General features: G+C 48.2%; 1 protein-coding gene across 7 annotated transcripts in view; it reads right to left on the bottom strand.

Moving 5' to 3' along the window:
- Window positions 1-2840: 2840 nt before the first annotated feature.
- NRP2 (neuropilin 2) overlaps window positions 2841-16172 on the bottom strand; it is a 120281-nt gene continuing 106949 nt past the window's right edge. For 3 of the 7 annotated variants that reach the window (XM_036318967.1, XM_036318963.1, XM_036318964.1), the window contains 2 exons: window positions 8062-8112; window positions 2841-6059 (listed from right to left, as the gene is read on the bottom strand). In XM_036318967.1, coding sequence (XP_036174860.1) covers window positions 5755-6059; window positions 8062-8112 — 356 coding nt within the window. In that variant the 3' untranslated portion in view covers window positions 2841-5754. Of the gene's footprint in view, window positions 6060-8061; window positions 8113-16172 lie in introns of those variants that run through there. The other 4 variants (XM_036318968.1, XM_036318969.1, XR_004969205.1 and 1 more) reach the window with 3 other exon arrangements.

Raw genomic sequence — 16172 nt, 5'->3', positions numbered from 1 at the left:
GCCCGAGAGAACTCGGGACCAGGAGCTTTCCCTCCCTGAGTGTCTGACACAGATTCAGACAACCAAGCAGAACTACTGCAGCAGCTGAGCTGTCTGAGCTCAGGGCTCAAAATTGATTTAGCCCAATGCCCACTGTAGAGGTGGGAAAGCCAAGATGTGCACAACCTTCCCAAGGTCACAGAACAAGAGGCAGAACCGAGAACCCTGGTTCCCCCAAGCTCTGGGACTAGGGCTCTCCCACCTCCTCAGCATGTTCAAGTTCAAGGGCAAAGGAGCATTGGTGGGTTTCAAAACCCTCACAAGCTTTCTTTGAACTTCCACAAGATTTAAAAGCAGTTGGCTGGGAATAGAAATGTAACTGCTCAAGAAGAGGTGAGATGAGGAGGCCGGAGGAGAAAAACAGGGAAGAGAGAAAGCCGGTCCAGAAAGGCCGCCTGCCTGGCTCTGGAGTCAAGCCCACAGGGTGGTTATGTGTGGGGCTTGGCAGTGCAGCCGGGCAGCCAGCGGGCACTCAGGACGCGGTGCTCAGGTCCCAGCGGAGGCAGTCTGGGCTGCAGGATGGAGATTTATTAGCAGAGCTGTGCTCCAAGCCGCGGCAACCTGGCTCTGCTGCTGATTCCCAGAGGCCTGGGGTGGAGGGAGCAGGGTTTGGGAGTGGGGGGGAGGGGGGCAGGCTCTTGAGGTCGTTTGAATTGGGCTAGAGGAGGGTTCATACCTGACCACAGCTCTCGGGCCTGCTGTTATGGTGAGGAGCCCAGAACCGAGCACCCAAGTCCCTGGCCCGGGCTGTACTTCTCTGCTGGTGCAGGGCTGTGCTGGGTGCCTCTGTGTGTACAAGGGCTGGCCCTCAGGTCAGGGCTTTACATCTGTGTGGGCCTGCTCAGGCTGGATCCTCTGCGGAGAGAGGGCCCCGCTCACCTGGGGCCAGCGGGCAGGTGGAGTGCTGAGGACAGGCTAGAGCAGCTGAAGGTCTTTCTCTCATAGCACCAACAGCGGGCCTGCGCGCAGTTGTCCTATGGGGTTTGCAGGCAGGGGAGAGAGGATCAGGCGTCATTCGCTGGATAGGCTGCAAGAATGACTTGGCTCAGGGCTCCCTAGTGGTCTCTCACCCTGGTGTTCAGGCATGTCCTTCCTCCAAGAGCTCCTCTCAAGGTCGCCAAGAAAATGAAGGACTGAGGAGGACCAGCCTTTGCCGGTAGGGAGCTGGCTTTGGGGCTTGGGAATTCTGAGAGATGGGAATTCAAGGGCAAGCGAGCCTCTGCCTCAGTCCTTACACTTCTTAGAAACCTTCCTGTTTTGCTGATGGGAACGGGCATTAAAGGTACCATGACGGTCCTGGCGGGTGTAGCTCAGTAGTTGGAACACTGGCTCAAGCACTGAAAGGTCATGGGTTCTGTTCCCAGTCAAGGGCACATGCCTGGGTTGCAGGTTCGATTCCTGGCCCGGGTAGGAGGCATGTGGGAGAGGCAACCAATTGATGTTTCTCTCTCTCCCCCTACCACTCCCTTCCACTCTCCCTAGAAATCAGTGTAAAACATATCCTCCGATGAGGATTTAAAAAATTGTACAAATGTGTAGTGCTCAAAGGCACACACGCCCCATTAAAAAAAAAAGTTTCTGTGAAGTCCAGAGGTGGACAGAGGGAGCTCTGAGGTAGGTAGCATTTCATATTTTGATCATCACCCCCTCATCTCACACCCTATCCCCCGGGGGAAATATTTTCCCCAGGAGTTTTATTTAGCTCAGCCTGGGGTTAGAGGCTGAAGCTTGGGAGAATGGGAACACACTCATCTTTCCATTGCCTCTTCACGCTCCCCTCCCGGGCTCCATCACCGCCACCAGCGTTGCGGGGGCAAAGGCACCGTGGCACCCAGATGGGCCCTGTTTCCCTCAAGGATGGGCCTATTTCAACTTCATTTCACTGCCTCCCCTGAGCATTGAATAAACATTTCCAGAAGGATACAGATAAGGAAAGAAAAAAAAAGAGAGAGAGAGATCTTATGTAAACACTAGAGGGCTAGAGACCAGGAGATATTATTAGTTTACTAGGGCTTTAAAAATACCCCAAAGCTCAACTAAAGGAAAGTAGAATTTGCTTTTCATTTTACCCTCTGTTATTGTTGCGAGGGTCAGGAATACAATAGAAGCAGGGATCTCAGGAGACGCGTGATATTACAAAGATCACAGCGAGGGCAGAGAGGGAAGTTGCAGAAATCTGACTCTGGTGACCTTCTGGGCCAGTGAGGAACAGGGATGGGAAGTGGGGAGCTGTTCTCTGCATACATTAAGGAAGGCCAGGGAGTGATGCAGATCAAACAGAGCCTTCTCCCTGTGCCTTGCAAGAGCTTATCTGGTCCCCGCCTCTGTGTTCCCAGGAGCACAGCAGATGTCCCCACAGCAGCCTCTCTGTATGCTGTTCCTTCCACGTGAAAGCTTTTCCCAGGCACTTTGCTTAGCTGACTCCTCATCCCTTCCGGTTTCAGCTTAACTATCACCTGCATAGCGAGGCCTTTCCTGGTCTACCGTTGAGAGGTCTGTTTGTAGGGATAACAGTCTTGGAAATCGACCAGGCAAGCCTTTGAGTTAAAATAACCCTATTGGACAGGTAGCCCATTACCCATCTCCATCATATTTTTATTTTATAAAAGCCAACCAATCACCCTATTAATTCCCCATGAAAATGTTGAGAAACATTGTCCCAGGAGAGTGACCAAGCATCCTGGTTTGCTGAGGTGGAGGGATTTTGGGAACACGGGACTTTTAGGAAAGTCTTGGGCAAGCTGGGATGATTTGGTCACCCCAAGTCTCTTTGTCTCCAGTAAAAAACACTCAACAAAATATCTCTGGTATAATGTTTATTTAAATAGTAATCTTAAAAAGGCTTTATACAAATCATATAAACACAGTTTGACATTGTTGTTTGTTTAATTTTTACATTGAAGAATCACAGTAAAAGCTCTCAAGTTCCCGTGATCTGGCTCAGCCAGCAAATGGTCAAATACCTTTAACTGCAAACCCTGGAAAAGTTAACCTGTGTGATGGCTTAACTTCTCCCCTTGTTTTCTTGCCATTCATGCTCATTCCTTGGACCCTCATCCCTGTCAACTCCTCATTCCCACCTAAGAGAGAAAGCAACCTTGGCCCTGTGGCCCGTCTAGTCCGGGAGAGCGTGGAGGTAATGTGTCAGTCAGTACAAGGCAAAAAAGGAGATCAATACTGTGAGTTGGGTTTCCCAAAGGGAATGACTTAAGGAGACGGGTCAGCCAGCCCACCTGCCGATGGAGACGACAAATGCACCAGGGTGCCCTCTGGCCAAGTTATAATCAGGGCCCACTATCTTTCTGTCTCGCCAGAGACCAGCCTCCAGCATTGGTGAGGTATCTACACGCAGCCCTGGGGAGCCTGCTTTTGTTCAGCATTCAGGGCCCGCCTGGGGCTTCACGGAGAACATGGATACAGAGGGATGCAGGCTGAGTTGTACGTAACTTAGAGGTGAACTGCAGGCTGGAGACAGGGCTGGTCTTTGGGGAGCTGTAACACGGTCCATTGGGCATGAGACAGCCAGACCCCCAGAGAAGACGTCTGAACTTCTCTTTTTCGGTAGGCTGCTCCTGGAAATCCCCAGGACTTGCTAGCTTCCTGAACACGGAGCTACACGGGAAGGCGAAGAGGAGGGTAGGCTACTTAAACACTTGCTTCTGCTCTGCGCCCAGCTCAGGGTGGGCCTAAAGCTAAGCCCTCGGGCTTGACGGCTTTACTTTTCACCTCTAACTACCACGGTGCCAGCGAGTGCTGAGATCAGCAGTTAACTCAGGCCCTCGGTCAGAGTCAAAGTCACAACAACACCACTGAGTCCCACGTGACCATTCACATACACAGTAGATACAGAGAACTCAAAGGCGGCACAGACACACACACGTAGGAATAAATAGCTGTTGGCATGAGTCTCCCTCTCTGCACACAAAACATGGTGACGTTCCCATGTGAACCAGCATTTCCATGAGTTAACACAGGAAACTGCCAGCCCCATTCACCCTCCCCCTTTCACCTGGGCACGAGACACATGAGATTGGGGTGACCATAGCAGCAAAAATGGTCGGACAGTTTATGCGATAGGCTGGGCACGCTGGTAGAGTTTCAACCAGCACACAGGTAAACCTTAGGCATCACTACAAAATCAGATTTGGATCTTGACGCGGACAATCCTATCCTTCACACAGGTTCATCCATTCCTGATGCGGCCCCTTTGGAGCAGTTGAGAGTCATCTGGGCAATGACGACCACTTGGGCAGCGGGCTCATTCCATTAGTAGGTCAGCGGTGAGGTGGGGGAGCTGGGCGGGGAGCCCCTGGGGTTAGGGAAGGAGGAATGCCTTAACTTGTATGATATTCACTGATTTCGACATAGAGGGAAAATACATTTTTCTTCACTTTTTCAAGGCACTTAATAAAAAAAACACATAAATTGGTGCGTGTATGTGTGTGAGAGAACATCAGTCTCTCTGGGGTTCAGACAGGGTTGCCAGCGTTTTGGTTCACAGTGCTTGCAGACTTCCGGCGAGACACCCTGACCTCCTGGCCCCCTCTCCTGAAAGGTGGAGGTGGTGGCCGTAACCCCAAGGAGAGATCAATGTTTACTCCTGGAGAGGCTGACTCATCAAGATTCTCTGTACGGTCTGCTCAGCCTTTGCCATCACACCATCAGGGGCTGGACTTTTTTTCCCCCTTCACTGCCCCTTTTCCACCTGGTGTGCACCAGGCACCTGGCACCGACAGAGAAAACAGCCTGTGTCTCCCCACCCCACCTTTGAGACTATCAAACGAGGCCTTTCCTGGGGCTTAGAGACAAATGTGGGGGTGTGTGCATGAATGTGTGTGCATGTATCCATGTCTTAGGAGAACAAGGAGGGGGGCGGGAAGCAGAACCACCCCCAGAGGCCCCGCAAGGAGCCCCACAGCCATAAGTCCTGGTCCGAATGGCTCCTATTCAAAACTCCTTAAGGCTCGTCCACGTCTCACATGGAGGTGCTTCCGCGGATTTTGACGTGTGAAGTTTCCTTTCTGGTTTGTTTTAAATCACATGTAGGAAAGAACTGTTCGTGCTGACCCTAAAATGGCAATTTTCCCCTGGATAAAAAAAGCTAAAGGCAACGACATCCCATGTAAATGCTAGGACTGGGCACGGCAGCGCGCAGGGTCGGCGGCAGGGCCTTCGCCACCGCAGATCCCATAAGTCAGGAGAAGATCAGGAGACGGGATAAGCTGCACGGCTTGTATTGTGAGTTTTTTCCCCTAAAGGTGGAAAGTGTGAAAAGACCCTTTGCTTTTCAAGTGTTGATTAGAAACAGAAAGCAGAGAATAACGACCCCCTCTGCTTCTACGGTAGAAAAGTCATTCTCTTCTGCCCTTCGAGTTGCTCACAGACCAAAGAAATAAAATATAATAATAATTAATAATAATAACAAACTCACAAACGAAAGAGAACTGTGACCCCAAAGAGATGAGCTCCCGTCTTTGTCCCAGCAATGACTCGGTCCCCCCGCGGTGCTAGGTGGGTCGTGACACCCCTCCCCCGCAAGGAGGCTGCATCTCCCTCCTCCCTCCACTTGCCCGCCTGTCCTGCCCACGCCTTCGGTAATTCTGGATCAGTTTGATCGAGATTATGGCATTCAGTTTCCAAAGGGGAGAAAAATTGTAATCTTCACTAGCCCCTCTCGCTGGAATGAAACGTCAGATGCGATTTGGGTGCAATCCGTCATGCCTCGGAGCAGCACTTCTGGTGGTTCATCTTGACCTTGTGCTTGAGGCCGTCGTAGAGCTCGAAGTTGTAGTTCTCCAGCGTGGTGCAGCTGCGGGAGCTCAGGCCCGAGTAGGAGCAGGTGCAGTAGAGCAGCAGCCCGGCGCATGTGGCCCCCAGGAGGACGCCCAGCGAGCTCATGGCAATGATGGTGATGAGGATGGGATCCAGCGTGTAGAGCCAGCTCTTCTCTTTGTCGGCCGAAGGGGTGCTGGACCCTGAGGTCGAGGAAGAAGCGTTGCTCCAGTCCACTTCGTACTCATCTAGGACAGAAAGCACAGGACAGATGGCAGGCAATGCTTCTTGCGGGGCGAAATACCTGAGCCTCCCCAGAGGTTCTTCAGAGCGTGGGTTGGAAGCCGGGACTTAACACTGCTTGGCTTCAAAGCCCAGCCCTGCCACAGCCTCGCTGTGTAACTTTGGGAAAGTTATTTAACCTCGCTTTGCCTCAGTTCTCTCATCTGTAAAATGGGGATATTAATAAAGTCTACCTCACTTGGTTGCTAGGTGAACTACATGAATATTGATAAAGTGGTTAGTGCCCAGCACATAGTGAGTATAGTCTTAAGTATTTGAGACTTAAATAGTTTCACTAATGCTAAGTAAATACATATTATAACAGGGTGCCTTCAGAGCCCCAGGGATGGCCCTGTGTTTGGGCACCCTTCCTCCTTCTCCTCCTCATCCCTTACTTCCAAGGGGTTCAAGTTAAATCGAAGGACAGGCTGAGGCTATTCTCACAGCAAGAGTTTCTGCATAGCATTCCTGGCCATCCGAGCAGCAGATGTTTTTCAAGCCACCAGACTTCACTTGACATCCATCTTACCTTACTAATGGGTTGAATTATGTCCCTTCCCCAGACTCATATGTTGAAGTCTTAAATCCCAGAACCTCAGAGTGTGACCTTATTTGGAGATAGGAGCTTTACAGAGGTAATCAAGCTGAAATAGGGTGGGCCCTAACTCAGTGTGACTGGTGTTCTTATAAAAAGGGGAAACTTGAGACAGCCAGAGATGGCAGATGGCCATGTGGATACAGGCATGGCCATCGACAAGACAAAGAGAAAGGCTTGTACCAGATTTCCCCTCACAACCCTCAGAAGAAAGCCACACTGTTGACACCTTGATCTTGGACTTCCAGTCTCCAGAATGAGGAGAAATACATTTCTGTTGTTTAAACCACCCAGTGTGGCCAAGGCATGACGATACCCATGGCTCATTTTGTGGGATTTCCTGACAATTCCATGAAGAAAGCAGGGTGATATATATATAGAGGATGAAACCGAGGTTTTAAGGAATTAGGTGACTAAGTAACTCACACAGGGTCCCGGAGTCAGCAAGCAGTTGCACCGGGCCCCGCAGGCTTCCTGCACCCTCCTGCCCTCCTCCTCCCCGTCAGTGCTCCTTGCTTGATCCACTGCAGCCTCTCCGCGGAGGCCAGTTGCGCAGCTTTGCCCATAAAAGGAGCGTTAGGCTGGGTTTGCAGGCAGAGCCTGCGTTCAGTTAACAAGGTGCTGTTTGGATTAGTCACTCTGTTTCTATAACTACACTTGAAGTGTTTGATTAAGGTCGGGTGGAAAGCAGCTGCTCTATAAACTGCTCTTCTTAAATGCATCAATCTTGGTCTCAAAGCTGTTCTCCGAGGGGAACCTTCGTGATCCCTCTTGGAGATCAACTCTGGCACTCAGAGAAGCCCGGGCAGACCTGTGCTGCTCTGAGCCCAGGGAAGAAACGACATCTACATGTTTGCCCAGGGGCCCTTTAGTCGGGATTCTCGCTTCAGCCTCTTGAGTATGTGTTTGAAGTGGGGAAAACAGAGCTTGAAATAAAATGAAAACACGAGATGGGCAGTGTGAGAAAGAAACATGGATCTTGCAGTGAGCCCCAACTTGGAGACTTGGAGAGTGTGAGAAAGGTCCCTACACGCCAGGGAACTGGCAACCACAGCAGGCCTGGGAGGGTATGCACGGTGACGCTCATTCACTCAGGCACTTTTTGGAAGGAGGTTAATGGGTTCAAGCAGTGACTCCTGTAGAGGATCCTGGCCTTCACTTCTCAAGGGTTTCTCCAGATTTGAAGTCCATCAATGTTGAAAGTTGCCCGAAGTAGGGGACCTGTTTCAGATTAGGCAGAAGGGACTTGATACACTTTCTAAACACTAAATTTGACCTTGACAGAGCAATTGGTGGTTTCTGGCCCTCTTCAGTACATCTTTATAACCAAACTTGAATTTCATGATTATCTGCTAAATCATAGTAATACTCACCAACAATTTCATCTTCGTAGCCCTCTCTCCCATGTACTTCTGGGATGTCCACTATAATGAAAAAGGAAACAAACAAATCAAGCTATAACCAGTTCTATCACCATGGCTACAAGGCAGAGACTAGACCTTTCTGAGAATGACTCTTCGGTATGTTGGCAGCTCAAGCATCCCATCTGCTTCTAGATCATGTAACAGGCATATTAATGGAGCCTTTTCCCTCAAAGGATCTGTCTTTACTTCCAGTAACCAGAAGAACAGAAACAATAGGAAAGGTCTTTAGTGCCAAGTAAATCCTTACTTGTGTCTTTACAATGATGGTTATTCATTAGCAATATAGGTCTGAGTTTTGAGGCAACTTCAACGACACTGCATGTCCATCCTCAGTTGTCATGACTGTGTTGTTCATCTAGTATAACATGCTGACCCTCCTTATATGATGATGCATCTAAGTGGACACAAAGTACAAGAGCCTTTCTCCTCTGGATTTCAAATAAATGTATGGAAATTTAAGGAAGTCACGTTTCATCATTATATGCTTCAGTGTAGACGTAGAATTGGAAAGAATGTCATGCCTATTCACCTTCACATATCTGTGCTAATATCTCCCATCTTTCCTTTCACGTCTATTTTTCTATTGGCTTTCTTCAGTTTAGAATAGATCAAACATGGGCATCCAATCTGACTAGCCCAGTCTTGAATACAGCTGAGTTAATTTACTCTGAATTTTCTCTAGCATTATCACTATCTTTTTCTTCTTTTATGATAATATTTTGGGGAAGGGGATAATACAGGTTTCTCTATTCACTATGCTGTCCATCTTATAGAAATCAGAGCCAATAAAATTACATGTCTAAAACGGAAAATCATTAAAAAAGAGAATCAAATATGTGGTGAAGAACAGTGTCTTATCACTTCTTCCAATCTCACAAGTTAATTATGCTTGTTCCTGCTGTCAGCAAAATGGCACCAAGTGAAGGCATGTGGCCCTTTGAGAGTTTTATTCAGCCCAAAGTCAGGTGGACAACCTTGAAGTCAGCACTATAAAATGATATGCAGAAATCAAGGCTTACCACAAAACCCAAATCCTAAACAGCTAAAGTATTAAACAAAAGGATTAAAAGAGCTTCAGACCAGCCTGAACTTCTCCTTGATCAGCACAACATCTCAGGGAAGGTCGACTTGACCATGACCTGAACTGAAGATCCATCCATCACGGCCACACATAAAATTCAGACTTTTCCTGGAGGTGCTAGTTGTAATCATGTTACAACCTCATTCCTGGCAAAAGTGCTAAAGCACATTCTCATCCCCTTGGTGGTCCAGAAGAGATGCACAAAACAATGTGCCAAGACCCCACTTGAAAGGATCGATGCCACTGGCACCAATCCTCCATAAATCCTGCCTGCTCCTGGCATGATTAGAGCACAGCAACTGGTACCTGCAGGCTGTGCCAGCCTCCCCACCTCGGTGCCCACCCCCTGCATTATTCTCCAGGCCTCTACAATGCAGACTGTTTCCCTGGAAAAAAGACGTGGGCACAAATCAACAAGAGGCAGGTGGTGTCTGTCATGGGGATCAAATCAAACTTGTGAAAGTCAGCCTGGAGATTTTTTTTAACCTTATGAAAAATAAAACAAACATGGGAGAAAGGGAGAAAGCCATCACATTTCCAACCATTAATAGTTTTGATGCTCAGAGGTCTTAATACCTTCACGGTTAAAAGATGCAGAACATTGGATGAGACTATGAATGAGCCTAGAACAAAAATTGTGAGTTTTGGGCCAAATCCTGTTCTTTCTTTTAGGTACTTGGTCTTCACAAAGGATGCAATGAGTTCTTAGAGGCTAGTCATCTTGCTCCATCTCACACCCGCAAAGAAGAACTCTGAGGACACTACTGATGATAGTCTGGAAAGGGGTGAATGTTGCCTGGATCTTAAAGAAAAAAGGGTAAGAGGGTGGTAACTATAAGGACGTTTTGTCCCAGGAGATAACAGCTTCTTGTCTCTGGAGGCAGAGGACTGGATGAGATGAACTCCTAAGAATCGATCCATTTCTAAGAAATTGTACCAATGAGATTGGTCTGTGAAATTGATTGCCTAGATGTGGCTGATAGCTCTGCACCTGGAGAATTAAAGGCTACTTAGGGTGAAGAACACATTAGAGGCCTGACTTGGCTTTTGACTGCTTCCAGCAGTTTGGGGGAGTGGGAAGGGGTCGAAAGAGGATAAGTTAATCAGCGTTTTCAAACATGCATCTGTTCACCAAGCCTTAAAGAAAGAATGGCACACTGGGGAAAACCCAAATATAGGGAACATTTGTACAAAAGCAATTTAATTTGATAGCAATTTTCTCTAGGCCCTTCGCTAATATTCTTGATGTCTGGGGTTGATTAAGAGCTTTCTTTCTCAAAATCCTCTTTGACCTTCACAGGCCACCTTCCTTTTCGGTTGAGCCTAGTAGGTAAACCTCAGCCTGTTGGCAGCAAGGAGTGTGGTTCCACCAGGTTCCCGTAGTTCTAGCAAAGAAAAGGCAAGGGTTTGGAGGAGGGAGAAGTAATGAGCAAGGAGCTCAAGGCAGAGAATGGAGGCAGCACTTCCCTGGGAAGGAGACCTAGCTTGAGAAGTGAGGCAGATAGAAAACAAAACAAACAAACAAACAAAAAAACCACAAAAAACAACCCACCCACAAAAACAAAAAAACACAAAAACAAAAAAACAAAAAACATGGGGTCTAGGGACCTGAAATTTTGTTTTTAATTTTTTTTTTAACGAGGAACAACTTGAAGAGAACCTGCCAGGACTCTGCTGTAGGGAGTGGTTATGAGGGTCAGATGGATGAGGGAGAGCAGAATGGGCCACACATTTAGGAGAACAAAGGTCGGGGATGGATCTTACCACCCACATGACTTACACTTTCAACCTTTGTGCTTACATGACCCTATTTCCTTCTGGGCCCCTGTAGGGGTTCAATCTCAGGCCAATCCGACCGCAAAGTCTGAACTCTGATGCTCAGTACTGTATTAGGGCCAGAGGAGAGCCCTCCTCCCCTAGTCTGCTCTCAAGTTCTCTGGGTGTGGGCAGGACACTACAATTGCCTCCACATCATCATTACCCCATCCTAACAGAAATAAAGGTCTTGAATCCTAGTCGCCTGGATACACACCCTCCCGTGGTTTACCTGCATCAATGGCTCACCACCTTGATGGGAACTAATGAAGATCTCTCATGAACGAGAAGATGTGGCAATCTGAAATTTAGGGCTTCACATTTTCTCTGATAGGCGTTACTCAAAGAGGGAAGGCTGCTTTAAATTGTTCTTCATTGACTGGCTAATAACCAATCAACCAACCATCACTTATGAAGAAGGTTTAGTAGGTGCCCAGGAACCATATTGAGGCCTTTGGGAAATGACGATGTATGGGATCAGGTGTCTGTAATCAAGGCCCTGACAGGTTGGGAAGCAAAGACTCAACCCCAACAAAATAGTGTACAAGAAAGGGGGGCATTGTGGAGGGGACTCCTATTGCTGCTGGAGCACAGGGTGGGGATTGGGCAAAGGAGGCTGGGCCAGGGCCAGGAAAGAAACCCAGAAGTGGGGAGGAAGACGCTTCAGAATTAAGCTGCAAAATGGGGGCTGGAGGTTGTAGGAATGGTTTCAAACATGGCACCTGAAGCTTTTTACTCATACACTGAGTTCTTGGTTTGGGGCTCAAATTCATTTTTATCAGATTCTCTTTGAGGAATTCAAAGAGATTGCCTTGCCCCCCACAAATCCTCCATCCTATACTTCCCTACCTGAGAGCCAGGTCTGTCCCCTCTCCCCGCACCCGCTGCTGCAGACCAGAACAGTGAGAGGGAGCAGGGCTCATGGTGACTGGAAGGGATTTTAGTAAAGTTGGAGCAATCAAGTGAGCCTTCTTAAAAAAACACACAAATGAACAAAAACGCAATCCAACAAAACATGGCCATTTTTATATGGACCTTGAACCTCAGACTGAAAGTCCTCTTGCTTCCCCAGGAGTTCTTCCTTTAGCATCACTGAGAGGTGGGTTAGGTACACAGTGATGAGTGACTCAAGGTCTCATCTATCTCCCATTTTCCTGATTTTTCAGAGCAAGAGTCATTAAACATCCACTGGACTGTTTCAGGAACTCTCTCCCCCCTAGGAAAGTCAAATATTCTCCAGTGTCCTTATCAGTAGATCTCAATACTATGGCACGAAGGGTGAACAGCCATACCTAGTTAAGAACCAAACCTAGTCTAAGAGATGTTTACCCCAAGGGGTCTGGAACACTGCCTGGTGGCGTAAGACCACACATGCTGTGCAGAGGAAACACCCCAGACACTCCAACCTGCACCGGGAAATTCCCCACTGAGCGTGACTTAGGCCTCAAACAAGAATGCTTTCTCTCACAGTCCTTTCTCCCCCCACCCCCCTTTCTTTTCTTCCTCATTTTCTTTCTTTCTTTCTTTCTTTCTTTCTTTCTTTCTTTCTTTCTTTCTTTCTTTCTTTCTTTCTTTCTTTTTTCTTTCCTTAAATTAAGATCCTTGGGGTTAGTTTCTTTTTCTGTTATAGAAAAACTGTGACCTTCACTTTCACCACTTCTGCTCTGCTGTGGTCTACTATGAGTGTACTGGTGTTGACATTGTTGTGACCTTCACTTTCACCACTTCTGCTCTGCTGTGGTCTACTATGAGTGTACTGGTGTTGACAGTGTTCTGTGTACTTTCTGTGTGGTACAGGGAGCTTCAGAGGGTTGCTAAGAGAGTTAGTAGACAAACCACTGGCTACTTTTATATAAATGATGTAAGACAGTCCGTCCCCGGGTCCCTTGTGCACAGATCATTTCAGGACACCGACATACACAGGTTCTCTAGAGCAGTGGTTGCCAACCTTTCAGACCTCATGGGCCACCAGTGGTCCACAGACCACCAGTTGGCGACCACTGCTCTAGAGAGTCCCTTCCATGCCTGCTCTGAGCAGTGGATTGAGAGGCTTGGTTGAAGCCTAGGACAGGCTTGACATTCAGAATGTGTAGCAGAGACACCCAAGGGCCATCCACTCTGTACCTGAAGGGAATATGGAGGAGTAGTGGACTGGGAGCAGCCTGGGAACAGACTACCTGCTTCTTTTTAAAAACTATTTTTATTGATTTCAGAGAGGAAAGGAGAGGGAGAGAGAGATAGAAACATCAATGATGAGAGAACCATTGATCAGTTGCCTCCTGCACGCCCCCTACTGGGGATCGAGCTTGAAACCAGGGCATATGCCCTGACCAGGAATTGAACCGTGACCTCCTGGTTCATAGGTTGACACTCAATCACTGAGTCACCCAGGCTGGGCCAGATGGCCTGCTTCATGCCTGAGTTCTGCTACTGCCCCAGGTGTGAGTGCCTGGACAAGGCATTGACCTCCCTGAAACTCTGTCTGCTCCTCTGTAGAGTAACCACGGACCTACCCTGCTCAACAAATCTATCCTCTTTCTGGACAGAAAATAAGAGAGCTCTGAGGGCCCTTGTGCTGCATGCTTTCTGAACAGGGCTGCTGGCTGAAGGAGATGAGGCGGCTTCTACAGAAAAGGGCTCCATGGCTGCACGCTGCTCTGCCCCCACCTTCACCCAATCTGTCCTCTCCTTAAGTGGCTGCTCCCCGAAGGCATCGATCTTAAGGTGTAAGGTGTGCGTGGAGAGAGAGGACCATGAAAAGGACAGACAAGTGGGAGCCAGGAGCTTCTATGTTTGCAATACTTGCTCATTAGGCTTCGGAACCCGTCCTGCCAACTGGCAATCCGGGAACTGACGATGTGGGTAAGTGTGCCCCAACTTCCAGGCCTCCACCTGGACTGAAGCAGGGCTGATAAAACGTCCCAGGACGCCAGCCGTAACCCCTCCACTTAACCCACCAAACTGCAAGCAGCTTTAAAGCAAGGATCCAAGAGGCTCTTCCACACCGAAAAACCACTGAAACCATTCATTTTCACAGGTACCAAGTGTCATCGCTTCTATGTGAAAGAGGAAGAAATTGAGGAAGGAAGGTAGAAAAATGCAATAAATCGTTGAACCAATCAGCAGTAAAACTGAGAGCAAGCCACACTGTCAACACCTTGTTTTGGGCCTATGATTTGTTTGGGATAAGCTCTTGGCCACTTCGAGCTCTTGTTGAATTTGATTCCAAGTTCCCAACCCCCCTGAGCCAGCTAAATCACTGGACTGTTTAGATGGGGGAGTAGCCTTAAAAAATTCTCTCGGACACTCTGTTTTGATCCCAACAGGAGATACAGCACTCAGACCAAAATAAATGGGAAATAATGAAGGACTAGGAGATATTTCTTGGCCCTCCAAAGTGTTTAATTTAGCACTGGCTAAAGGTGTACCCCCCCTCCCCGCTATGTACTCAATTTCCCTAATTTGGTTTGCTCATCCCCAGCTGCTATAAGAAGCCAAAGGTTCAGAGGTTAATCTAAACTTTGCCAAAGCTGCTCCAGAGTCAGGCTACTTGTGAGCCATTCACCCCTTGCTGGGTTTGGCTTGAGTTTAGAAACACCCCCAGAAGGTCCTTCATCCTGGGTTATTATCTTGTAGGCTAGAGCCAAATCTAATGAAAATCATGGAAAAGAAATGTTTTTTTTGAGTTTTCAAATGGTTTCAAGCTGGGAAAGGAAAGGGGGCTTGGTTTGAGATATTGGAAGAGTCTGAACCTGAATGTAGCCATTATTTTTTATTATTTTTAGTTGAATAACTAGGAGGAAACACTAAAAAGGATTGGAAATAGCAACTGCAATGAGAAGGCTGTAAAATGACCTAATACTGCTTTCAAGTGTGGAGGAAGATGAGCAGCGGAGGCCGGAATGGCTCCACCAAGCCCCAACAATGGCGTGGAAATAAGGAAAGCGCAGTCAGAGAAATGGTTAGCTATGAAGATGGGCTTCACAGCTGTGTGGGCTGGGAAAGCCCAGCCGTGCGGACGGAGGGCAATTCTGGAGCCTCTTCCTTACTCGAGGTCTTTGAAAAATCCGACATTCTCCATTTCTGTGAGAATACATGTCAAAAAGGAGGTCTTCTTACAGATTGCTCCATATGATTCCATAGGTGCTTGAAAAAAAGTCTCTTACACATGCATCTCACCGAGAGAGCTGTTTATACTGAGAAACTGGGCAGCTCTTCTGATCACAAGAATGAATGAATGATTCTGAGATAAGATGGTAGGTGTTCCAGAAAGGTGGAACACCTTTACCTATTCAAGAGGTGATTTGCACAGAAGCTTGCCGGCGAACAATGCAATTGTGTAATAAGCGAATAATAGAATAATTCCTCTGGCTCTAGGTTTGGTCTCCTCGGAGAATGCAACCAGTTGGAGGAACTAAGCAATTAAGCCTTTGTGTGAAGGAATCTGATCCATGCTTTTATGGGAGAAGGTTTTGGTGAGGCGGGCAGGGCAAGTGTGAGGATGTCACAGGAGAGGGACGGGTGCCACCAAGAGGGAGGAGGGTGCAGGCTGGAGATGAACACCTGGTGCAAAGGCAGAGGTGGAGACAGGCCTCCTTGGGGAAAGAGGAGGGGGCGACGGCCCTCTCAGGAGGTGTGAAGCAGATGGCGATTATGGTGTGTGGGCCCAGGGCTTCTCATGACACTACTATTGAGCTCACATTCTTGGTCTGCATTTGGCCAAGGCCTATGAGGCACCCCAGGTCTCCTTTGATGCTCCCATCTCACGCCCATCTAGGTCCTAATGACTGTCTTCCTCCTTCAGTACCAGCTGTCAGGACTGTCCTAGAGAAACAGTGAGGAAGCTGACATGGGCCCCTGAGGTCTTTACATCCCCTTTCCCAGCTCCTTGGTGGCAGTGGAGAATTGCTGAGGGACAAAACAGTTCTTTAACAGTCTGTGCTCAAATAGAGTCTCAAACCAGCAGGCCGGCTGAGAACAAGACTCTGGTCAAGGCCACCTCCGGCTCAAAGCTTTCCCTGCACTCGCATCATTACCAGAGCTGGCTGCTTTCTAACAAGGCACAGAGAACTCTAGTCCACACGTCCTGCTAATGAGTCCTGCTGCCAAGAAAAATTGCTGTGGTCGAAGGCCAAGATGCGGCATACTGTCGTTCCAGCTCCGG

Source organism: Myotis myotis, unplaced genomic scaffold, assembly GCF_014108235.1.
Source record: "Myotis myotis isolate mMyoMyo1 unplaced genomic scaffold, mMyoMyo1.p scaffold_m19_p_8, whole genome shotgun sequence".
Lineage (NCBI taxonomy): Eukaryota > Metazoa > Chordata > Mammalia > Chiroptera > Vespertilionidae > Myotis > Myotis myotis.
Note: the sequence above shows the minus strand (reverse complement) of the source record. Positions and strands in the feature narration are given on the sequence as shown.